The following is a 26,789-nucleotide window of genomic DNA, read 5'->3' as shown; positions in this document are numbered from 1 at the left end:
TTTTTTTGACCCCAATCCCCAAGGCCGGCCACTGTTTTTTATTATTTTTAAAAAATATATATTTATAGACACACCTAGGACATGCTGGACAAACCGTACGTACCTATCACCATGACGATTTGCGTGATATTCATTAAAAGGCGACTATGCATACAATGAATCCACGTGGAATGTATTTACACCACTAGTGAAGCTCTGACATGTCTGATGCCCTACCGTGCTTAATCCCGGTAGACACCCTTGTCGTTTATTTATACAAACATGGGTAGCTATTGACGGGCACATTTAATACACATGCACACCAAGCCATTCAAAGGGGATTCGACAAAAATTCGACCAAAACTATGCAAGTAACCCCCCTCACGGTTAATAAAACACACATCCACTGCCGGATGTGTAATACTTTTTATTTTACTCTCTGGAAAGGGGACGAACATCACTTGAGAGTCACAGCGCGCTCCTGGCAGAGCCCAATGCTGTGTTACACCCACCATTGCCTGCTGAGTGCCACACACCTCTGTGTTGTATTCCACTAGCTAGTGCATATGCTATGACACTCTCTAGCCCATGTGCACTGTAACACCACCCCGTGAATATGTCATGCCACACTTGTCTTCGCACGGGTTATATTGCCCCATCTAACGTGCCTTCCTCGATGCCTATGTTATAACGCACAGTGCTATGCCATACATATTACAATCTGGGATCCATATCTGTGTCACAGTGCATATGCAACGTTACACTCCCCAGCACATATTTTATATTACAACTTTAGAGACTAGTTAGGTTACACAACACTGCCCTGTGCATATTACACTCCAAGGCGCATATCGCATAGCACGCGCTAGTGCCTGTGCTATCTCGCGCTCTCCAATGAATCTGTCATTGCGCACAATGTATTGCATATTATATTTCACGCCCGGTTCATCTTATATCACACTTTTTGGTGCATAGTTTATACCATACACTATATCTAGTTTTCATTTTCAATCGTGCTCTCAGGACTATGTTCTATATAACACTGTGTTCACCTACCCTTTTCACGGGCATTACATTTTGCGATAGGGGGTGGAGGGTCAGGGGGTGTTTCTGCCAAGTGAGCCCGGAGTCACAGTCACAAACGTCCTCTTCTTCCTGAATAAAAGTGAGATTATGCTGCATACTTGTTCATATTTTAAGTAGTTCGCACAGACACACGTTTTAAAAACAATAAAGTTCCTAATACCCGCCTTCTCTGAACAGTTAGCTTGCTGCCCCATCCCCCTCCTCCCTATCCTCTGTTGTGTGAATCCATGGACTAGCCTCCTCCCTCCTGCCATGCATGGTCTGATGTGCTGCCACTGCCCTCAATTTAGTATGATGTACCAGTCCACTCCTCCTGCCCTCCATTGCCCAATTCTATGCCCCATCATTGACCTCCTGCTTAAACTCTGTGCTTAGCTTGCTGCCCCTATTCTCCTTCCCCCTGCCCTCCGATGTCTTTGTGTATGCCCCTGCTCCATCCTTTTTGCCCACCATGTTCCATGGATCTGCCACTCCTATCTACTCTGAATGTTCTGTTGAGCTGCCACTCCCCTCCCACCTGCCTAGCATTGTCAGATGACTGTAACCTGTCCCTGCCACCTCCACCCTGCCTGTCCACATGCCATGCCCCTATCCTCTTCCTCCTGGCCTACATGGTCCATTGTACGGCCACACCCTTCTGCCCTCCCTGGTCTGTTGTGCTGCAACTGCTCCTCCTGCCTGCCCTGTGCGGTCTGTTGTGAGGCCCCTTCCCCTGAACTTTCTTGTCTGTGCACAGGTCCTGACCCTCCCTTCTATCCTCCATCGTCCTTTGTGCATGCCCCTGCACCCTCCTTTTTGCCCATCATAGCCATTGTGCTACCACTAACCCTCCCACTTGCCATGCATGGTCTTCTGTGCTGCCATGGCCCCTCCCACCTTCCCTGTGTGGTCAGTTAGCTGCCCCTGAAACCCTCCCACCTTCCCTCCATGGTCTGTGTGTATGCCATCACAGTCTCACTGTTGCTCTTCATGGTGAGTCTTGCTTCTAGTGCCCATTCTGCCTGACCTCCATTGCTATCTTGCTGCTCCTGCCCCCTTGCCCCCAGCCCTCTGTTTACATGTGCAGACCCCTACTCCCTCCCTCCTGGCTTGTCTGTTCCATTGTAATGCCCCTGATCCATCCCTCCCGCCCTTTATGGTCTGGTTTCTTGCAGCTTTCTCTCCTGTCTGTCCATTATGGTCCTGCCTCTTGCCCCTCTGTTCTCTGTTGTCCATGTGCATGGTCCTGTCCCCTCCCTCTTGCTTTCTATGGATTGTTGTGCTGCACTCCCGTCCCGCATGCCCTGTGTGGTGTATTCTGCTGCTGCAAACCCTGATGCCTGCCCTGCAGGGTCAGTTTGGTGCACCTCTCCATGTCCCTCCTGTCCTCTGTTATCCAAGTCCATGTCCCTACCCCATTTCCTTCCATGATCTAATGTACCATACTTTTGCGAACATTTTGAACTTGGTAAGAGGGAGATTTTGAAAAAAAACTGGGGTATTGATTTTCCCCTTTGAGTTACATTGAAAAAGAGGAGATTGTAGACAGGAGACAGATAAAATAAAGCCCATTTGAGCTTAAAAACATTGGACGTTTCCTGGCTGAATCGGGTCTGTTGGCATGTATGGTTGTACTACCATTGCCTCTTCCTTCTGCCCACAATGGTCTATTACATTGCCACAGCCTCTCTTGCAAGTCCTGTATTGTTGGTTTGTTGCCCCTGCCCCCCTTTCCACTGCCCTCCATAGTCTGTTGTGCTGCCACGGCCCTTCCTGCCTCCTCAGTGTGGTTAAATTGTTGCCTTTGCACCCTCCTACCTGCCTTCAATTTTTAGAGTCCGTGCCCCTGGCCTCTGCCTCTCAACAGTATCCTAATGAACAACTGGATTGCTAACATTCTATATTTATTACAAAAGTGTGGAACGCCTGACTTCATCTTGATGTAATCAAAACTGTAATACCTAGAGCATTTCCTTTAGAAATTACATATATGAGAGGGACTAATTGGCATCAAAATTATGGTTAGTGCTCTAAAAGACTAAAATAAGGACATATTTTCTGAGTTTTCAAATAGCGAGAAAGCACTTTTAAATTATTTGTTACCTTTATGTTTTTTTATCCAGTTGACCACTTGATTAAATGTTGCACTTAGGGGAGAGGATGTGGTGTTACTTCCAGAACTGCAGACTTTGCAACTGGGGAACCAGGTTGGAGTTTCTGCTTCAGCTCGACATTCTGTGATTCTGGTCAAATCACTTAGTCTCCCCATGTCTACAACCAAAATGAATTTGTTCTTGTGTGATGTAACCAATGCTCATGTAAAGCACTCCAATACCTGACAAGTCTGCACTATATAACACTGCAAAAACACAAAATAATAAGTGTTTTGCACACTTCTGTCATTGGGCTATATTTGGGCTACATCTGGTTGATTTTGGGATACATTTGGGCTCTTTTGTCTCCGGTGGCCATCTTGGGAGATTTATTTGTTATGAAGTTTTCTAATTTCCTCATGTACTGCAGTCTCCTCAGTAGGAAATGCTTTCAGTTTTTTACTTTGATTCCATCATGAAGGTATTCAGATATGTCACACATTTGCCATAAATTCTGAATGTTAGCACTTAGTTGCTCATTAGATCACTGTAGTAAAATTACTGTTCACCATGGAAGTCTGCTCCTGGTATTAAAAGTGCATGTTTCAGTCTGCATGTCAGAATGTTTTAATGAAATAGAAGAGGATTTGAGAAGTCACTCAAAATGTGCCCTCATTTTCTTTCTTCAACATTAATCATAATTTCTATGGCAAAATGAACCCCCTCATTGTGTTCCTTTTTAAATTAAATGTTTTAAGTGTTACCAGTTTATTCCAATCAAGATGGCTTCAGGTGTGCCATACTTTTGTCATAATGAAGACAGTAAGCGCTCTAGTTGTTTTTAAGAACACTCTGGGACATTCTGTCATTGGGCTATACTTGGGCTACATCTGGGTGATATTTGGGCTACATTTGGGCTCTTTTGTCTCTGGTGGCCATCTTGGCAGACTTATTTGTTATGAAGTTTCCTAATTTCCTTATTTACTGCAGTCTCCTCAGTAGGAAATACTTTCAGTTTTTTACTTTGATTCCAAAGGCATTCAGATGTGTCACACATTTGCCATAAATTCAGAATGTTAGCACTCTTTTTGCTCATTAGATCACTGTAGTAAAGATACTGCTCACCAGGGAAAACTGCTGCTGGTATTGAAAGTGCATGTTTCAGTCTGCATGTCAGAATTTTTTAATGAAATAGAAGAGGATTTGAGAAGTCACTCAAAATGTGCCCTAATTTTTCTTTCTGCAGCACTAATCACACTTTTTATGGAAAAATGAACCCCCTCATTTTGTTCCTTTTTAAATTAAATGTTTTAAGAGTTACCACTTTAATCCAAGCAAGATGGCTTCAGGTGTGCCATACGTTTATCATAAGTAGGACTGTTAGCGCTCTAGTTGTTCTTTGGAACACTCTGGGAAGCTACAGTAGAACACAAAGGAATCAACTGACAGTCTCTGCCCTTGTTGGATGTACATGTTTTACTGAGAATGTCAGACTTCATTCTCACATGACTGAGAAAGATAATGTGAATTTACAGAAAATAGGCTCTCAGTTTAGCTTATAGATCACCTTCCAAACCTCTGTGGGAAAAGCATGAGAAAATATTTTTCTCTCAATCATGATATCCCAGCAGAAGGCTTTTTCACATGGTGAAATCACCTTAGAACATACCACAATTCCTAAAATGAGTATGGTACCATCAACAAATGATTTATAATGTAACTAAAGTCTTAAAACCTTCTATTAACTACAATGCTTTTTAATGAGGTGCTATCATGTATATTGGTCCCAAGATGGCTGCCAACACTTCTTGGATGAAGTGCTGACAGCCAATCAGATCTCAGGATGAGATGTGTGGTTAGGCTCCGCCCACATATATATATTATTTTACTTTTGATTTTCTCAGGAACTACTGAACAGGTTGACACCAGACCTACAAAAGGCACATCCCTGACCTGAGGACTACCTCTCTGCCAAATTTCAAGTAATTCTGTTCAGCCGTTCAGGCTGTACCTTGGACTAAAGGTCCCTATGGAAAATTGCATGGGGAAAACGCGTTTTGGGACCCCCTTTTTTCTCAGCCCCCGCTTGACGAATCCCCCCGAGATTTTTAGGGTAGGAGCGGAGCGCCCCACCTATTTTGAAAATTTCGCGAGGATTCGTCAATCGGCGCCAAAGTTATTCCAAATAGAATGTTGCGGGTTTCCTATGGAAACACGGTCCTAACTATAACTATCTACTGGCGACCGCCAGTAGATAATGTATGTATATATATATATATATTCACTGAAAAAACCATAGGTTTCACACACGTTATAGTTAGGAATTAGCATTTAAAAAACCTTAGAAATTCAGTGAAAAAACCATAGGTTTCACACATGTTATAGTTAGCTGGACATTTTACTCGTAAAAAACCAATGAAATTGCCCCGTTATAGTTAGTTCAGCTAACTATAACTCGCGCGCCCGCAATGCACTGCTGATGACGTCACATATTACATCACTCATGACATGGTCAGTGACATCACTCATGACATCACTGATGACATCTCAAATGACATCACTGATGACATCACTGATGACATCATCCAGTGAATGTGTGTTTTTCAGAAAAATAAATATGTTTTATATATGTGTATCTCAAGGTCGATGGAAGAATAAATGGGTATATAAGTGTCTAAATGGATGATTTGTTTTTGAAAAATTGATTGTGTTACTGACTGATTAAGTGTATCTCTCACTTTGTGTATAAGTGGCTGCATGGGTTGGTGAGTAGCTACATGGGTGTCTATATAGGTTATTAGTTGTTTTTTTGAGTATCAGTCTGAGTGTCTGTATGGTACGGTGGGGGGTATTAAGTAGTGCATAGATGCATGAATGAGTGACTCACTGTTTGTATGTGTTGAAGACAGCATGTGTGCAGGACTGTATGGGTGGATGAGTGTGTGTATGGGTGTGTTAGTGAGTGAATGACTGTCTCAATAGTGTCTTCAGGAGTAACTACATATGTTTTTAACTAGTATATGTGACTATTGGTGTATATATGTGAGTATATGTGAGAGGGAGAGATTGAAAGAGTTCCTGTATGAATAAGTATGTGTTTCTATAAGTGATTGTTTAAAAGACTAAGTATGTGTAAGTTTCCGTAGAAGTAAGTATGGTGGTGTGTGTATTACTGTATATGCAAGTAAATGTATGTTTTATTCTTTATTAGCATGAGTGACTATGTGTGTGAGTAACTCTATGGATGAGTGGCATTGTGTAACAGGATGAATAGATGTATGAGTACATATGATGAATTAGTACATGTATGAGTGACTGTATAGGACTGTTGGTGAATGAGTGGATGTGTATGTGGATCTTAGAATTACTGAAGAGGTTGTTGTAACTGGTATTGGTATGTCCATTGTTTTGAAATTTTTAGTCTCTATTTTTGAATGTGTGTATCAAAGCTTATATTAAGGTGAGAGGAGGTCTGCCACTCTATCACAAGGATGATGTCATCAGTGATGTCATCAGTGATGTCATTTGAGATGTCATCAGTGATGTCATGAGTGATGTCACTGACCATGTCATGAGTGATGTAATATGTGACGTCATCAGCAGTGCATTGCGGGCGCGCGAGTTATAGTTAGCTGAACTAACTATAACGGGGCAATTTCATTGGTTTTTTACGAGTAAAATGTCCAGCTAACTATAACATGTGTGAAACCTATGGTTTTTTCACTGAATTTCTAAGGTTTTTTAAATGCTAATTCCTAACTATAACGTGTGTGAAACCTATGGTTTTTTCAGTGAATTTCTAAGGTTTTTTAAATGCTAATTCCTAACTATAACGTGTGTGAAACCCATGGTTTTTTCAGTGAATTTGCAAGGTTTTTTAAATGCTAATTCCTAAATATAACGTGTGTGAAACCCATGGTTTTTTCAGTGAATTTGCAAGGTTTTTTAAATGCTATTTTTTTTTTTATTCTTCATTTTTTTCAAACATATTTTTAATTTAATTTTCTTATCTTTTATAAAGACTATGCTTAAATTTTTAAAATCCTTAAATATTTTTTTTATATATATTTTTTAAAATAAACATGTAAAATTTATTTCCAGTTTTTTTTTTTTTTTTTATTATTTTTTTTTATAGTACGCGTACCGTAAGCTCACGGTAAGCGTACGGTTTACGCAACGCCCGTAATCTATCTACGCTGCTTGCGTATAGTTACGTACTTTGCGTAGCCGCGCGTACTGCGCGTGGGACGCGTGCGCGCTTACGCAACACGCGCACGTTACGCGGAAGTGCCGGGAAATGACTGTTATGCGCATGCGCGCAAGCGCGTGTCTTTTTTACGCGCACGCGTACTTTTTGCCGTAAGCGTACCGTAAGCGTACCGTAAGCGTACGGTAGGTCATGTGATCTTGAAACACAACTTTTGATTGGTTGAAACTACTTTCAGTTCTAGAACTCTCCTACACCACACCCATTCCCCTCATTTCTGCTTGTGATCCCTTGGGAGAAGGAGCTGGTTTGTCTTTGGGATACGATGGCAGAACAGCAGAGCTCTTCTGAGAGTGAGGCTAGCACCAGCAGCACTGTCTTGAGGCAGAGAGCGAGGAAAGTAAAGCCTTCTTACGTTTGGGAGTATTTTACTTTTCCAGAAGGCCAGCAAAAGGTGAATGCACCCTTAGTTACTTGCAAGCTGTGTAAGCGTGTACTTTCTAGAGGTAATCCTAACAGGAAGTATTCCTTTGGGAATCACACCATGAAGAGACACCTCCAGGAAGTACACAGAAGGACACATGGTCATCTTTTTGGAGGTAACTCTTCAGAAAGACGAGCCAGTACATCCACAGCAGCTCAGCCTGGACCATCATCTGCAGGGCAGACTCCTTCTTCTGCAGGTCAGGTGAGCCCTTCATCTGTGGGGGGAGAATCTCCTTTTGCTGGCCCTCTGGAAATTAACCCTCGGTTTGCGAGGGTTGAAGTACGGTGCGCCACTTGTCACGATCTAATTACTTATAGGGAGACCAGTGTTTCCCTGGTGAACAGTAAAATAGATCAGCACACTTGTCGTACCGTCTAATATTCCCAATCTTTCTTTCCTCTGTCCCTGCATGAACACAACGGTTCTTTTAAGAGCCAACCTTATCTTTCATCTTTTTTTTTCTTTTTTTTTAAAAACTTTTTTTTTTTTTTTTTACCGTACGCGTACGGTAAGCGTACCTTTTTTTTATTTTTTAAAAAAAAACACTAAAAATCATTTATCTCATTACAAAGTCCTTGAGAGACTACAATTTTTATTTTTAACTTACCATACTCACTCAAAAAAATATTTATTCATTTGTTTTTTTTAAAAATAGTTTTTAAAATGGTTGTAGTTTCCGAAAATTTTCTATATCGATCTGTAAATAAAGAAAAAAGTATTAATATTTTTTATCCATTTTATAATACAATACACATATTTACATTTTTAAAAAAAAAATATTTTTGCCTTATTTTTGCTGTTTTCAGAATATATTGCATTTCACTATTAATTGTGAAAGCAATTGCATTCATCATTTTACAGCGGGCAAAAAAAATTAACAATCACAAAGATTGTATTAAAAAAGCCCAGAATGTCTTCTCACTTAAACTTATCATTACAGAAATGCATATTATTCTAAAAAAATATCATCTAAAAACAATACTTTTTTCTTTAAAATACCGTCTGATATGTTTGTTTCAGAAGTATAATCACAATATTATATCTCAAATAACTCCAAAATACATCTGATTTTATTTCCTTTAGGCCAAATAGTATTTTTTTTTTTTTCCTGGAATAAATTTCCAAGGGAAAACCATTAAAATTCTAAAGTTTAATCTGTCCAGATCTCACCAATTCTCTGTAACATTTTGGTTCACGAAAATTTTTTGAATAATTTATTTAGTCCACAATAGAATTGCTTACTTTTCCACATGGCCAAATAGTAATTTTTTAAATCATTTTTGAAAAAATTTCCAATGGCAGTCCAATAGCATTCCATAAATTAAAATGTGCAGAAGTTACCGATTATCTCTAAATTATTGGTTTTTGAAAATTGCATTAAAATTTAAAAAAGTCCACATTACAATTGGTTATCTTTCCTTTAGGCCAAATGATAATTTTAAAAATCTTTTTTCTACAAAATTGCAATGGTAATCCAGTAAAATGGTAAAATTATTTTGTCCAGATCTTGCCAAATCTCTCTAAAATTTAGGTTTCAGGAAGATTAGATAGGAATTTGCTAAATCAAAAGGCAAACGTTGTTTGAAAATCAATTTGGAATCATTACACAGTGTCCAGCCTTTTTCACATTTTAGATAAACTGTGTAATGTCCAGAAGTAACAGTAGGTCCATCATGGAAAATTATTGCAACAGTTACAAAAGTTTTTCCTGAAATTGATAATTGCTGTCCTGTAAACTTCTTTATTAAAGTATCCAATTTTGATCCATCAGCTCTACATCGTTGCATCATTAAAATTACATACTGTCCGTATTCCCTTAAAATTAATGTTGAAAACATGTCAGAATTACACTCACCACATTTCATGCTATGATTAGCATCTTTAACTAATTTTGCAAAAGTGACTGTTTTACTCTCTGGCAATGTCAAATAAATAAACCTTTCATTATCAACAATAGAGCCACATATATTATAACAATTATCACAACTATGTTCCCATTTATAAGAGAGACCAAAAAAAATGTCAATGGGAACTCCTTCTTCTTCCACTACCTGAAGAAAATACATCAAAAATTCGTGTGCATCTTGCTGTTCATTTTGAGAAAACTGTGTTCGTCCTGAACATACATCTAAAAGTTTTCTAATTTCAGTAGCACTTTCTATTTGAGTTTTATCTTTACTCAGCTTTTGAAAAAGGAGACTGAGCTCTGAACAGAATCTTTTTCCCTGATTTACTATTATCTGCTCTTGCAAACTTTCCAGATAAAATGCAACATTCAGCACTACATTAGCGTAGCAGTTGACACCAGAGCTATTTTCAAAATGACATCCTACAACCTGTTCTTCATTTTCCTTATTCTTTTTGCTTGCAATTACATCACTCCTCTTTTTTTTCCTCTTCTCTACATCTTCATTACAGATATTCTCATTTCTCCTTTTACGAGAAACTACACGTTTCTCCAACACAGGATACTGACCTAAATGAGGAGCATAGCTTCTTCTTAATCTATTATACTCCTTTACACAGTTTGTATCAGCACTAACTTTTGAGTCATCAAAGTCTATCATGAATAAACCTGATAATGTTTTGACTCGTGACAAAGCTACATATGCCATACCTTCTTTGAACACAGTTGAACCAATGTTCACAAATGCACAATCTACAGTCAATCCTTGAGACTTGTGGATAGTTACAGCATATGCTAGTGAAAACGGAAACTGCTTCCTACGTACATATAAGTCTTTCACAAGCATGAAACGAACTGAACAACGACAAATGTCTTTAACTTCCTCTATCTGATCAAATTTTATCTGTAAACATTCAATTCCTTCTTTTTTCTGATAATTAATAAAACCCACAACTCTTCCCATCGCTCCATTCACTAAGCCTTTCTCAACATCCAAATTTCTCCTTAAAAACACTCTACAGTTCATGCAAACATAAAGATTTTTTTCTAATCCTGCTGTTTTGGAGATGTTCTTCTCTAGTGAGTCCAATTTATTTTTCAGTTTGCCTGTTACTGTGACTGTAATTCTTCCATCCTCAATTTTGTCCACTGCTTCCAATTTCCTGATGTCTTCCTTTTCCAATTTCAAAAGCTCCTCATTAAATATTGAGCATTCACGTAGAGTTGGCATTAAGCAGATGACACTTTTGTTTTCTGCAATATTCTTGTATATTTTCTCTGCAACTATTTCTTCCTTTGGAAATAAATTATGTAGCAGCCGACTCTGTAATGCTTTTTTCCCAACATCTGTGAGTAGTCCAATCCTGATATCTTTCAGAATACTTCCATATTCTTCATCGTTTGCTTGCCTCATATTAGTTGTAAGTTCCTTGTACTCAAAGAAGGACCAAATATTTGTATTTCCAATGCTTCCCAATGACTTCTTCGTGTCTTCATGTGTCACAGTATTAAACACTGGTTGTCCTTTAACTGGAGTAAGTTGCAAAAGATCCCCAAAAACTATGACGTGTTTTCCACCAAATAACACGTCATAGTCTGTCTTCAAAATTTGCTGCATTCTTAAATGCACAAAGGCAAGCATTAAGTTTGATACCATGCTCACCTCATCAATAATGAGAACTTGCATCTTCTTCAATACTCGTGAAACTTCCAAGGATGCTTCTCCAGTTAGCTTGTTGAATTGTATTTTGTTCTCATGCTCCACTGGTAACATTAGCAAACGATGTAAGGTGATTCCTTTTATGTTATATGCTGCTAACCCAGTTGGAGCAGTAACCACACAAGACAAAGTAGAATCCGTTTTTTGCTTTAGGTAGCTTCTGATGACTTTAATTAGGAAACTTTTTCCAGTGCCAGCTTGTCCGCTTACATACATCCTGATTGGATGAAATGATGTGCATGAGCACTCTTTTTTGATATGTAGAAATCCGTGATCAATTTTGTTTCTGATCTCTTCATAAATTTGTTGCTGCTCTTGATTCAGTTGTCTTTCCAAATTTTCTAAGTCTATAAATTCTTCTTGAGCTTGATTCATAGCCGTTTCCACTTCATTCATGGCTATTGATGCTTCATTTTCAACGATTGGTTGTCCTAGGGGATCTTGACTGTGTGTTCCTGAACTTTGGCTGTCCTGAGAACTGTCTCTAGCTATTTCTGCTGCAATTGTAGTTTCCTGTTCAATTTCTTCATTTAACATTTGCAGATAAGTTGAGAATGTACTGCATTGTATGCTGTCTTTGCAAGCATTAAAAGAATCTTCATAGCTCTGGAATTCTCCCAGTAGTTCATCCTCTGTACGCCATGGTTTAAACAACTGTAAAAGAGCCAAGTAGTAAAATTCTTTCTTGTCGGTAGTGTCGCAACTCAGCTTCCGGTGATTTATCAAACTTCCTTTGGTTTGCTTCACCAAACATCCTTCTTCACCAACAACTTTATATTTTCCACTGTTGATGTCTTCTGCAGCTTTCCGTGAATAAATGTAGTTCTGCAGCACTTCATAGAGACACATGTTCTCCAGATGATGACTTCTCTTGGGATAATATGTGTCCAACATGTTTGTTTTCAATATGTCTGTACTTTCTGGGTCATTCTCGGCCAAATATTCAATTTCTCCAACAGATTTCAGTACCCGATTTCTCATTGCTGCAAGGCCTAAACTTGCCCAAATTATTCTTCTTGACTTCGAGTAGAGACTTGCAGAAGATAACCTATCTGAACATTCGTAGGATCCAATTTCTCGATGCGATAACATCTTCAAACTAAAACTGTACAGCTTCTTACTGACAGTCTTCTCGTGAGAAATCTCTTCCCACATTTCCTTCAATTCTGTTTTTTCTGATTTCGTAATGTAAGACGTTACATATCGAGCAACAGCAATGGAATTGTCAGCAACATACTGTATATCCATGTTAGCGTTCCACATGGATAAAATGACTGGGTTGTAGTCATTTATATTTTTTGATTCTTCTTTTCTTTTAAGGTTGTAGGTATTCTTAGGTGATTTTCTTGTGATAGTATGTCTCACAGCTGACATAAAACTGTTGACTCTTCCATTTGTAAGAACAGGTCTAGGAAATCCAAATCGACATTTAGTGTAGTATTTTTCTTTGCTCTTGTATTTCCGTCGACAGTATTTTCCACACCGATGACTTTGGAAACATAGAACTTGCTCCTTTAACTTGTTCTCTTCTGTGTTTTTAGGTATAGCACATGTTGCATATTCTTCAATGTAAGATAACACTGCTTCATCAGTATCTGTTCCAAACTTTGGGGCATCCTTGATCCACAGCAGCATATGAATATGAGGAGCACCTCTTGCCTGGTACTCTTTTCTCCAAAAGAAATCCACTACTTCTCCAAGGGGTGGATTTTTTTTATTGCAGATGAAGGACATCATAGCCTCAAATCTATGATTGAAATATCTGCAAACATTAACCGGATCCAATGAGCACAGTTCTCCTGCTGTCTTGTATTCGATGTTTTCAATGTTTGAATTGGCCTCTCGTAGAAAATCCAGTAAATCATCCCAAGCGTACTCGGCGCAGCTTAGGGTAAGGAACCATGTTGGTGTTCCTAAGTTGCGTAACATGCATTTTAGTTCACCATGGCGTCGGTACCAATATTCATTTGTCCCACGCTGACAAGCCATCAGATTGATCAGTTGTGTTTCCAAATGATCATCTCGGTGCTGCACTTTCTCCATAAAATCCTTAGCAGACACATTTTGTAAATGTACTCCACTTTTTAAAATGTGATTTACTGCATAAGACAGTGCAGACAAGTCGCTTTCAAATAAAAGATGGAACAAATAAGGGATACTTTGTCGAAATCTGGGATCTTCAGCATATAGTCTTGTAGTCCGATACTCAGAAGCTGGAATCTGTTCCGGACGTTCATCGTATCGTCCTCCTTTTCCTTTAGGAAACAGCTGGGGAAAACATCGAGCTTCCAAGCTCTCCTCCCATACACTCACAGGATTTCCTTTTGCTTTCTTCATCTGAAAGAGATCAATATTGTCTCCCATAACTTCTTTCGAATGGAGAGGATGTATGCTAAAATGTTCATAAATTTCTTCTTCCTTTGACTTGTCCACTTTTTCAATTTGTCCAGTTGGTGTTTCTGTGTCTCCTTGTAAATCTTCTTCTTCTTCTTCTTCTTCTATATAAATTGATTCATACCATTTGTTATTTTTTTTCAAATACAAATTTGCTCTTTGTACTTTCCGCACATCTACCAGCTCCTGCCAAATCTTCTTATTCTTTGTAGGGACACCATTAACCAGAATAATTAATGGTTCAGTTTCCAAAGTATCTGCATCAATAGTTTCCATATTTTTTTTCAAATCCAAGGGCAAATACACCACTCTACCTTTTAAACCTCTCAGTAAATCTGAAGGAGGTAATTTACCAGTTTTGGGCTCCATACGTACTATGGTCTGGAACGGATGAACACATTGAATGAGTATAGACTCATATGTATTTAATTCAGAAAGTTCAGCAGGAATAGCATCCAATTCTAAATTATTATGTACAGCTCTGGTCGGCATTCTATTTTCCTCTAACTTGTTGTAGCAGTATTTGCAAATACGCTGATCTTCACCCAATTCAAAACAATTTTCAAGAAATATATATGTGGCAAAATCCATCCACTTATAATTATCTTCATTTTCACTCTTTCTGTAGAGATCAACATTCCTAGTTTGTTTTCTATAATGAGTTCTGCGGCAACAAATACAAGTAACATTTGGTCTTTCATTAGAGACTATTGCAAATTTTGTTATGTGATCATTAAATGTGTTACTTACAGAGGGTTCTACATTCTCTTCCACTTCTGCCTCATTTATTGTGTCCTTCTCTGCACTGTTTTGTTCAGGACCAAAGTAACAAAACTGAATTTCATCAACAACCTTCTCTACATCTGATACCGTTCCTCGGAACAGAGCCCTATTCAATTCATTTAACTTTATTGCTGGACTTTTGGCAAAATACAACCGTCTCACAAACTTTCTCATTTCAGTATGATGAACAGCCAGCATCCTAAAATGATGGAAAACACTATTGCACACTTTTCTAGATAGACAAGCAAGAGAATGACCCTGCAAACCAGTATTCTCTCTCACTCTGCATGGATCCAGACTTTGAAGCACCTTAATCTTTTGTTTTACACTTTTTTTACTATATTCTCTTAGAAACTCTCGAAATCTGTCAATAGATTCCTGACGCACAGTGCAAATACTACTACAATTCCAAGTGTACACTGGGGCTTTAGGACGTCTCCCCATTGCCTCATCTGCCATCACTTGTACCTCATCTCTTGGAACCATTATCTCCTTCTCCATTATGCAACCATTTTTTACTTCGTATGAACGACCTCTGGTGTCAACTGCATGCAGCAAACTATTGCTTTGAAAATAGCTTTCTTCATTAAAAAAAGGTTCACTACTTGAACTATGCATCCACTTTCCTAAAAACACTTTACAAAAGTTTGTTCTGTTCACTACTCTTTTGCTTTTGCTTTGTGATTTCAGTACATTAACCATTTTATCTAATGTACGCATCCTATTCAAAATTAATATGAATAGTTTCCTTTTTAATTCTAATGCTTTTGCTGCAATGGCTTCAATTTCTTTTTTTCTCTTATAATATTTAGCCTTCTGCTTATATTTCTTTATATCCTTTATCAAATTGGACATAACTCTTCTCTGAAACATTTTTCTACGTATCTCTTTAAATGCTGTTTTTCTGTTTATGTTAAACTTTTCAATTGCAGAAGGTATATTTGCATTAACTAAATCCTCAATTTTTTGCTGTTCTGTAGGTTTTGTTACATTTTTCCGAGAACAGACATTTTGTACATTTTTGTTTGTTTTCAATATTTTGTTTAGGAATTGTCTTTTTTGCTTACCAGAAGATTTTTTCTTTTTCCCAACATCAGCATCTTCTACTAACTTTGGTCCTCCAGTTGTCCTCAAATATAGTTTTTTTTTTAGCGTTTTTTGAACTCGAGATTTTGTAGGCATCTTAAATTTTGTTCACTGTTCTTCAGCAATACCTGAAAAAAACTAAAAAAAAAATCCTTTATTGTATTTAAATATATTACTACATTTCTTTTCACAATAGTCACAAAACGAAAATTTCTTTGCCATTTTCAATGCACACAAACTGCTCTTTTTTTAAAATTTATTTAAATGCACATGTCCAAGCTTTTTTTTTTTTTCAGATCACCACCGTGTGTATTCTCTGTGACTGCCTACACTCCAGCAGGGGCCACCAGCCTTAGTGATGCTGAATGTATTTGCATTACAGACTTAAACCTGAAAACCCCACTCGCTTCTAATTACTGTGCATGACTATACATGGCAAGCACATGGGTGTGTGCTAAGCCTCTGCTTCTTCCCCCAAAAATTCGCTCCTCTTTTCCATCTACTGCAACTGTGAAATCACCAGAGCAAGACGCAATAAATTTCTGCCTATAATTCTTCTATGCACACAGAGTCATGTTTTCACATTAGTGCCAAAACGAAATTTCTTTGCCAATTTGAAAGCACACTTACTGCTCTTTTTTTTTCGGGCCAAGTGAAAATCTCTTTTTACACTTTGAAATCACTTTTACAGACTGACACATTCTGAAACCTTTTTTTTAAATTTATTTAAATGCACATGTCCAAGCTGTTTTTTTTTCAGACCACCACCGTGTGTATTCTCTGTGACTGCCTACACTCCAACAGGGGCAACCAGCCTTAGTGATGCTGAATGTATTTGCATTACAGACTTAAACCTGAAAACCCCACTCGCTTCTAATTACTGTGCATGACTATACATGGCAAGCACATGGGTGTGTGCTAAGCCTCTGCTTCTTCCCCCAAAAATTCGCTCCTCTTTTCCATCTACTGCAACTGTGAAATCACCAGAGCAAGACGCAATAAATTTCTGCCTATAATTCTTCTATGCACACAGAGTCATGTGTTCACATTAGTGCCAAAACGAAATTTCTTTGCCAATTTGAAAGCACACTTACTGCTCTTTTTTTTTCGGGCCAAGTGAAAATCTCTTTTTACACTTTGAAATCACTTTTACAGACTGACACATTCTGAAACCTTTTTTTTAAATTTATTTAAATGCACATGTCCAAGCTGTTTTTTTTTCAGACCACCACCGTGTGTATTCTCTGTGACTGCCTACACTCCAGCAGGGGCAACCAGCCTTAGTGATGCTGAATGTATTTGCATTACAGACTTAAACCTGAAAACCCCACTCGCTTCTAATTACTGTGCATGACTATACATGGCAAGCACATGGGTGTGTGCTAAGCCTCTGCTTCTTCCCCCAAAAATTCGCTCCTCTTTTCCATCTACTGCAACTGTGAAATCACCAGAGCAAGACGCAATAAATTTCTGCCTATAATTCTTCTATGCACACAGAGTCATGTTTTCACATTAGTGCCAAAACGAAATTTCTTTGCCAATTTGAAAGCACACTTACTGCTCTTTTTTTTTCGGGCCAAGTGAAAATCTCTTTTTACACTTTGAAATCACTTTTACAGACTGACACATTCTGAAACCTTTTTTTAAATTTATTTAAATGCACATGTCCAAGCTGTTTTTTTTTTCAGACCACCACCGTGTGTATTCTCTGTGACTGCCTACACTCCAGCAGGGGCAACCAGCCTTAGTGATGCTGAATGTATTTGCATTACAGACTTAAACCTGAAAACCCCACTCGCTTCTAATTACTGTGCATGACTATACATGGCAAGCACATGGGTGTGTGCTAAGCCTCTGCTTCTTCCCCCAAAAATTCGCTCCTCTTTTCCATCTACTGCAACTGTGAAATCACCAGAGCAAGACGCAATAAATTTCTGCCTATAATTCTTCTATGCACACAGAGTCATGTTTTCACTTTATTGCCAAAACGAAATTTCTTTGCCAATTTGAAAGCACACTTACTGCTCTTTTTTTTTTGGGCCAAGTGAAAATCTCTTTTTACACTTTGAAATCACTTTTACAGACTGACACATTCTGAAACCTTTTTTTTAAATTTATTTAAATGCACATGTCCAAGCTGTTTTTTTTTCAGACCACCACCGTGTGTATTCTCTGTGACTGCCTACACTCCAGCAGGGGCAACCAGCCTTAGTGATGCTGAATGTATTTGCATTACAGACTTAAACCTGAAAACCCCACTCGCTTCTAATTACTGTGCATGACTATACATGGCAAGCACATGGGTGTGTGCTAAGCCTCTGCTTCTTCCCCCAAAAATTCGCTCCTCTTTTCCATCTACTGCAACTGTGAAATCACCAGAGCAAGACGCAATAAATTTCTGCCTATAATTCTTCTATGCACACAGAGTCATGTTTTCACATAAGTGCCAAAACGAAATTTCTTTGCCAATTTGAAAGCACACTTACTGCTCTTTTTTTTTCGGGCCAAGTGAAAATCTCTTTTTACACTTTGAAATCACTTTTACAGACTGACACATTCTGAAACCTTTTTTTTAAATTTATTTAAATGCACATGTCCAAGCTGTTTTTTTTTCAGACCACCACCGTGTGTATTCTCTGTGACTGCATACACTCCAGCAGGGGCAACCAGCCTTAGTGATGCTGAATGTATTTGCATTACAGACTTAAACCTGAAAACCCCACTCGCTTCTAATTACTGTGCATGACTATACATGGCAAGCACATGGGTGTGTGCTAAGCCTCTGCTTCTTCCCCCCAAAATTCGCTCCTCTTTTCCATCTACTGCAACTGTGAAATCACCAGAGCAAGACGCAATACATTTCTGCCTATAATTCTTCTATGCACACAGAGTCATGTTTTCACATAAGTGCCAAAACGAAATTTCTTTGCCAATTTGAAAGCACACTTACTGCTCTTTTTTTTTCGGGCCAAGTGAAAATCTCTTTTTACACTTTGAAATCACTTTTACAGACTGACACATTCTGAAACCTTTTTTTTAAATTTATTTAAATGCACATGTCCAAGCTGGTTTTTTTTCAGACCACCACCGTGTGTATTCTCTGTGACTGCCTACACTCCAGCAGGGGCAACCAGCCTTAGTGATGCTGAATGTATTTGCATTACAGACTTAAACCTGAAAACCCCACTCGCTTCTAATTACTGTGCATGACTATACATGGCAAGCACATGGGTGTGTGCTAAGCCTCTGCTTCTTCCCCCAAAAATTCGCTCCTCTTTTCCATCTACTGCAACTGTGAAATCACCAGAGCAAGACGCAATACATTTCTGCCTATAATTCTTCTATGCACACAGAGTCATGTTTTCACATAAGTGCCAAAACGAAATTTCTTTGCCAATTTGAAAGCACACTTACTGCTCCTTTTTTTTTCGGGCCAAGTGAAAATCTCTTTTTACACTTTGAAATCACTTTTACAGACTGACACATTCTGAAACCTTTTTTTTAAATTTATTTAAATGCACATGTCCAAGCTGTTTTTTTTTCAGACCACCACCGTGTGTATTCTCTGTGACTGCCTACACTCCAGCAGGGGCAACCAGCCTTAGTGATGCTGAATGTATTTGCATTACAGACTTAAACCTGAAAACCCCACTCGCTTCTAATTACTGTGCATGACTATACATGGCAAGCACATGGGTGTGTGCTAAGCCTCTGCTTCTTCCCCCAAAAATTCGCTCCTCTTTTCCATCTACTGCAACTGTGAAATCACCAGAGCAAGACGCAATACATTTCTGCCTATAATTCTTCTATGCACACAGAGTCATGTTTTCACATAAGTGCCAAAACGAAATTTCTTTGCCAATTTGAAAGCACACTTACTGCTCTTTTTTTTTCGGGCCAAGTGAAAATCTCTTTTTACACTTTGAAATCACTTTTACAGACTGACACATTCTGAAACCTTTTTTTAAAATTTATTTAAATGCACATGTCCAAGCTGTTTTTTTTTCAGACCACCACCGTGTGTATTCTCTGTGACTGCCTACACTCCAGCAGGGGCAACCAGCCTTAGTGATGCTGAATGTATTTGCATTACAGACTTAAACCTGAAAACCCCACCCGCTTCTAATTACTGTGCATGACTATACATGGCAAGCACATGGGTGTGTGCTAAGCCTCTGCTTCTTCCCCCAAAAATTCGCTCCTCTTTTCCATCTACTGCAACTGTGAAATCACCAGAGCAAGACGCAATACATTTCTGCCTATAATTCTTCTATGCACACAGAGTTAGGGGTGGGCGGAATTTGCGGAATTAACCTTCGCAAATTATCGCGAGAATGTTTAAAATTATCGCAAACAAGCAGAAATATCGCGAAGATGCGGAAGTTTTTTTCCGGCATGTTCGCGAGATTTTCTGCATGGTTGCGGGTCGCCAACTTACCCATGTGGTTGCTTGCGGGCGCGGCCATCTTGTTTTGAGTTGTTCTCGCGGTGCATGATCGCGAGAAGAAAGACGTGATCGCGCGACGCATGACGTCACTGCGGGCGCGAACTGTCGCGAGACAGCGCAAATGGCTAAAAACAATACAACATCTCATGGAGAACGCGACCGGATCAAGAAAACTTGTCGGCGAACGCAGGGATTCAGGTAAGGCGATCGCGCGCGCGCGAGAATGTATCATTTTACAGCGCGAGCAAGAAACAAATTATCGCCAAGCTGCGGAAACCGGAATTTTTGACATTTTCGCGCTCTCCGCGGAACGCAAAAATGCCAAATTATCGCAATTTCCGCGAACGGAACGAAATTTTTGCCCAGGCCTACACAGAGTCATGTTTTCACATAAGTGCCAAAACGAAATTTCTTTGCCAATTTGAAAGCACACTTACTGCTCTTTTTTTTTCGGGCCAAGTGAAAATCTCTTTTACAGACTGACACATTATGAATCCACCATGTGTAACTACAACAAAAACAATTCCCATTTCTATTATTCATTTCTTAAGTTACCACATACATCCCCTCTCAAACTGTAAACTCACCTTTAAATTTAGTTAGTTGTGAAAGAAATGTGTCACTCAAACAGCAGATTATCAGAGCCAGGATCTCTGTTCTGTACACCTCTCTCCTCTCAGCAGAACCAGATAATGGCAAACTTTCCCTCTATTTTTCCACACATATACATGTAAGTTTCAAATCTCAGTGCTTCCCCCTTTTTTTCAAATGTAATGACACATTTCTATTGGTTGAAAACCAACCCTTTTCCAAAAGTACCCTGCCCCCAACTTGACTTCTGCCTAGTACCCTTCCCCCAACTTGACTTCTGCCTGCTACCATAGCAACAGCTCATGGAACACTGCTGTGTGCAGTTAGGTCAGAAGTTCGACACACAATGTTTCAATTCCACAGAGCAAGAGTGCTTGACTTTTCAAACCTAACTGCAAATCCATAGTACTGTTCTTTGGTTACACATTTTTTTGTACCAATACAAAACATGCTTCTATTAATTTTCACATACAGCCTATTTTTTATTCTAGAATGGTATGAAACAGCCAATCAGTTCTTTTTGTTTTGTAAAAAATATGTATGCCTCCATTTCCAAACTGTCTTTATTTTCATATTGCCATTCTACTGAAAGACACCTCCTGAGTGCATCCAGTTCTCCTTTGAAGATGTTCACAGTGTGGATTGTAGGGCACAGCTATGTCTTCTGGAGTGAAAAGTTTGCAGAGAAAACAGATATGGTGAGAGACCTTGCTTTGCCAAATGTAGACATTAAATGGATTGGTCAGAGAGGGTTAAAGTGGCACCAATTGATGCCATTGGTGAAATCCTTCATGCAAATCCAACACCCTGACCTCATAATAGTGCACTGTGGTGGCAATGACCTAGGCACTTTGACTGGGGTAGGTCTGGAAATGCTTATGAAGGACACCTTTGCACAACTGTTTACACTTTTCCCTAAAACTGCCTTTGTGTTTTCCAACATATGCCAAAGGCAAAAATGGAACTGGTCCAATCATTTCTGTCCACAGATTGACAAAGCAAGAAAGCACGTCAACAAATCTGTTTCTGCTTTCCTCCGTGACTATGGTATGGGTGCCATTTACCACAACAACTTGCGTTACGACATGCAAGACATTTATAGAGGAGATGGTGTGCACTTCAATGATGAAGGGAACAGAGTCTTCCTCTTGAACCTTAGACTCTGCATCGGTACTTACTTGTAAGTACCACTAAAAAAATGACTCCATAAACACAACAGCTCTTTTTAGAGCTCCCTAATTTCTAAACTCTTAAATCTGATTTTCATTTATTTATTTTTATTTTTTTTACCGTACGCTTACCGTGAGCTTACCGTACGCGTACCCCGTGATTTTTTTTAAAATCAATAAATGTTTTTTTTGTACTTTTCTGTCCTTCTTTGACCCCCTTACAATTGTTAGGGGGTCTGTAACTCTCCTCATTGCCCCCTTTCTTTGTTTTCACTCTTTTTTTTCAGAGTGAAATACACAAAATGGCGGCCGCCGCTTCCTGGTTTCGGCCGATTCGAATGTTTACTAAGATCTAAGAGCCAATCAGAATCGCGCTCGCGCACGCCACCGTACGCTTACCGTAAGCGTACGGTAAGCGTACCGTAAGCGGGCTCAGATATATATATTGATTTAAAGGCTATTTTCTCAGAATCTACTGAACAGATTTACACCAAACCTACAAAAGGCACTTCCTTGACCTAGGGACTACCTCTCTGCCAAATTTTGAGTAATTCTGTTCAGCCGTTCGGGCTGTAGGTCGTTCTAAAGGTCCTATGGAAAAATGCATGGGAAAAACGCGTTTTGGGACCCCCCTTTTATCTCAGCCCCCGCTTGACGGATCCCCCCGAGACTTTCAGGGTAGGAGCGGAGCGTAGCGCCCCACCTATTTTGAGAAATTCGCGAGGATTCGTCGACCGGCGCCAAAGTTATTCAAAATAGAATGTTGAGGTTTTCCTATGGAAACGTGGTCCTAACTATAACTACCTACTGGCGACCGCCAGTAGGTAATATATATATAGCTTTGAGCACTTGTGGAACGGTATAAAATACTCTGCAGCTCTGCCGGGGAGAGTGCACCACCGCATGGAGTAAAAGCGGCCCGGTGGGCTCTTTATGTATGGAGCCTCATATCAGTCCATCTGTGGGGCGTTTATTATTGTGCAACAGAGTCTGCAGTACACGAGGAGCCCACTAATTGCTGTATTGAACTTCACTAATTTCGAGATGGCAGCGTGAGTTATTATCATGAACTCTGGTGTTATTGAGACTACGGATCCAGAATGCAAATTTTGATCATGTGAGCCCCCAGCTGTGGGCAATAAAAGGAACTGGTGATGTCATCCCTAATCTCTGCCATGTATTTGTTGCCGCTCAGCCTGTGATCAAGGACGGAATAAATGTCTGAAATGCGTAAGGCAAAGTAATTGGGCTTGTGCATTGAGTGACTGTGTTGCAGCTTGATTAAACTGATGTTCGCAGAGGAAGAGTGCTTCCTAAAGCTTTGAGCACTTGTGGAACGGTATATATATATATATATATATATATATATATATATATATATATATATATATACTCACTGAAAAAACCATAGGTTTCACACACGTTATAGTTAGGAATTAGCATTTAAAAAACCTTGCAAATTCACTTAAAAAACCATAGGTTTCACACATGTTATAGTTAGCTGGACATTTCACTCGTAAAAAACCATTGAAATTCCCCCGTTATAGTTAGTGCAGGCAACTATAACTCACGCGACCGCAATCCTCTGCTGATGACGTCAGATATTACATCACTGTATTTAGACACTTATTTACCCATGTCTTCTTACATTAATTTTTAGCTATACATATATTACAAATAGTTTTTTTTTCAGAAAGACACATATGTCATCAGTGATGTAAGATCTGACATCATCAGCAGAGGATTGTGGTCGCCCACGTTACGCAGTTCGCGGAATTTTTCCGTTTCTACCGTACGCGCACGCTACGCGTACTCCGTGATTTTTCGCAAAAAAAATTAAAGGAAATTTTGGCCCTTGGGGGTCCTTCTGGGACCCCCTGACTAAGGCTAGGGGGTCAGGAACTGTCCACCCCGCCCCCTTGTCACGCTCTCCCCCTTTGTTTTTCACCCCCTCAGACTGCGAGAGACAAAATGGCGGCCGACACTTCCTGGTTTTGACCGATTCGAATGTTTACTAAGATCTAACAACCAATCAGAATCGCGCTCGCGCACGGCAGCGTGCGCGTACGGTAAGTTTTACCGTACGCGCACGGAGCGCACTTATAGATATATATATGCTTTTAAATGCTATTTTCTCAGGAAATACTGAACAGATTTACACCAGACCTGCAAAACGCACATCCCTGTCCTGAGGACTACCTCTCTGCCAAATTTCAAGTAATTCTGTTCAGCCGTTCGGCTGTAGCTTGGACTAAAGGTCCTATGGAAAAATGCATGGGGAAAACGCGTTTTGGGACCCCCCCTTTTTCTCAGCCCCCGCTTGACGAATCCCCCCGAGACTTTCAGGGAAGGAGCGTCCCACCTATTTTGAAAATTTCGCGAGGATTCGTCAGTCGGCGCCAAGGTTATTCCAAATAGAATGTTGCGGATTTCCTATGGAAACACGGTCCTAACTATAACTATCTACTGGCGACCGCCAGTAGATTATATATATATATATATATATATATATATTTCCAACCAAATCCGACCTTTTCCAAATCAGACACCGACACTGGAACTGCTTTCAGCCATCCGGCTTGGGTATTTATTTCCTTCTCGTAACGCGTTTCGGGACGTATCCCTTGCTCACACCAATCGGCGCCAAAGTTATTCCAAATAGAATGTTGCGGATTTCCTATGGAAACACGATCCTAACTATAACTATCTACTGGCGACCGCCAGTAGATTATATATATATATATATATATATTATCTACTGGCGGTCGCCAGTAGATAGTTATAGTTAGGACCGTGTTTCCATAGGAAATCCGCAACATTCTATTTGGAATAACTTTGGCGCCGGTCGATGAATCCTCGCGAAATTTTCAAAACTAATGGGGCGCTACGCTCCGCTCCTACCCTGAAAGTCTCGGGGGGATTCGTCAAGCGGGGGCTGAGAAAAAAGGGGGGTCCCAAAACGCGTTTTCCCCATGCATTTTTCCATAGGACCTTTAGACACAGCTACAGCCCGAACGGCTGAACAGAATTACTTGAAATTTGGCAGAGAGGTAGTCCTCAGGTCAAGGATGTGCCTTTTGTAGGTCTGGTGTAAATCTGTTCAGTAGGTCCTGAGAAAATAGCATTTAAATCAATATATATATCTGTAAGCGCGCTCCGTGCGCTTACCGTAAGCTTACCGTACGCGTACGGTGCCGTGCACGAGCTCAATTCTGATTGGTGGTTACATGACTGTAAACATTCGAATCGGTCGAAATCAGGAAGTGTCGGCCACCATTTTCTGTCTCTCGCACTGAGAAACAAAGGTGGGGAACGTGAAACGGGGGCAACGAAGAGAGTTGCAGACCCCCTAGTGTTTGTCAGGGGGTCCAAGAAGGACCCAAAAGTACGAAAAATAAATTTAAATTTTTTTTTAAAAAATCGCGGGGTACGCGTACGGTAAGCTTACCGTACGCGCACGGCAAAAAAAAAAAAAAAAAGAAGTAACAATCACATTTATTAAATAAATTAAAGGACCCACAAGGGTGAAAAAAAAAATGTTACTGCGTCAAAAAATGCGAGGCGCTTGGCATGGACTGTGCAACGTGGGTGCTCGGTGCGCGAAGCGCACCGAGCGACCACAGCGCACGCATGGTGCATGAAGCGCACCGAGCGCGCAGGGTGTGCGCATAGTGAAAAACCAGAAAAAAAAATAAAAAATAAATACATAACTTAGCATTTAAAAAACAGTACAAATTCACTGAAAAAACCATAGGTTTCACACACGTTATAGTTAGGAATTATCATTTTCAAAACCTTGCAAATTCACTTAAAAAACCATAGGTTTCACACATGTTATAGTTACCTGTACATTTCACTCGTAAAAAACCGATGAAATTCCACGTTATAGTTAGATCAGGTAACTATAACTTGCGCGACCGCAATCCACAATGTGTAATTTCAGATGTCATCATTGATGTCATGAGTGATGTCACTGACCATGTCATGAGTGATGTACTATGTGACGTCATCAGCAGTTTATTGTGGGCGCACAAGTTATAGTTACCTGATCTAACTATAACGTGGAATTTCATTGGTTTTTTACGAGTGAAATGTACAGCTAACTATAACATGTGTGAAACCTATGGTTTTTTAAGTGAATATATATATATATATATATATATATATATATATATATATATATATATATATATATATATATATATATATATATTTATATATATATTTATATTTATATATATATGTATGTATGTATGTATGTATGTATGTCTGTAATAATAATGACATTTAGCAGCATGATGTTTATAAGTTCGCTACACATAATTTTTAAACTTGGCAAATACAGATTTATGGTTTTAGGGATGCAAACCTTAAAAGCCAAACTCGTATCAGGATGGATGTGTTTATAATTCAAATGTGCGTTTAACCGTTGATACTGTCTGCTTCCACGTTCTTTTCAGCTAAATTTAATATCGTATTATGCAATGTATTGTATGAGTTCATATCTTACCTGCAATAATGCTGGGCTTTAGCTGTGGTGTAACTGCTTAAGTAACATTTTGGTTTGCACGCTGACTGCATACATTATAATATGCTTTCTATGTCCACTTAATGATCCAATGGGAATGGCTATTTAATTTGTTTGTCTTCTGGCGCCAAACCAGACTGACGAAGGCTTCCTGAAAGCTGAAACGCGTATCTTTTGCCTCTGGGATTGAGGGCAACCTTGCTGTAAGGAAGTGGGTTTCTGTTGTAGTAACCCCCCCCACGTTTTGCCTTATAACTGATGCACTTTTCCTTGTTGTGCCCTGGACTCCTGCCAATCAGGTGCCCAGGGCCTGTGTTCCTTCCCTAAAAACTGC

The 26,789-nt window shown here is 39.4% G+C and overlaps 1 protein-coding gene across 1 annotated transcript in view; it reads right to left on the bottom strand.

The window, feature by feature from the left end:
• Window positions 1–22,082, bottom strand: part of LOC146786025 (uncharacterized) — a 72,272-nt gene extending 50,190 nt beyond the window's left edge. The window contains exons 1-2 of the mRNA XM_085633134.1: window positions 20,755–22,082; window positions 13,771–15,858 (exon numbers count right to left, since the gene is read on the bottom strand). Coding sequence (XP_085489260.1) covers window positions 13,771–15,816 — 2,046 coding nt within the window. The 5' untranslated portion in view covers window positions 15,817–15,858; window positions 20,755–22,082. The remainder of the gene's footprint in view (window positions 1–13,770; window positions 15,859–20,754) is intronic.
• Window positions 22,083–26,789: the final 4,707 nt, after the last annotated feature.

Source organism: Triturus cristatus, chromosome 11 (genome assembly GCF_964204655.1).
Source record: "Triturus cristatus chromosome 11, aTriCri1.1, whole genome shotgun sequence".
Lineage (NCBI taxonomy): Eukaryota > Metazoa > Chordata > Amphibia > Caudata > Salamandridae > Triturus > Triturus cristatus.
The sequence above is the reverse complement of the archived record's forward strand: the minus strand, read 5'-3'. Positions and strand labels throughout refer to the sequence as shown.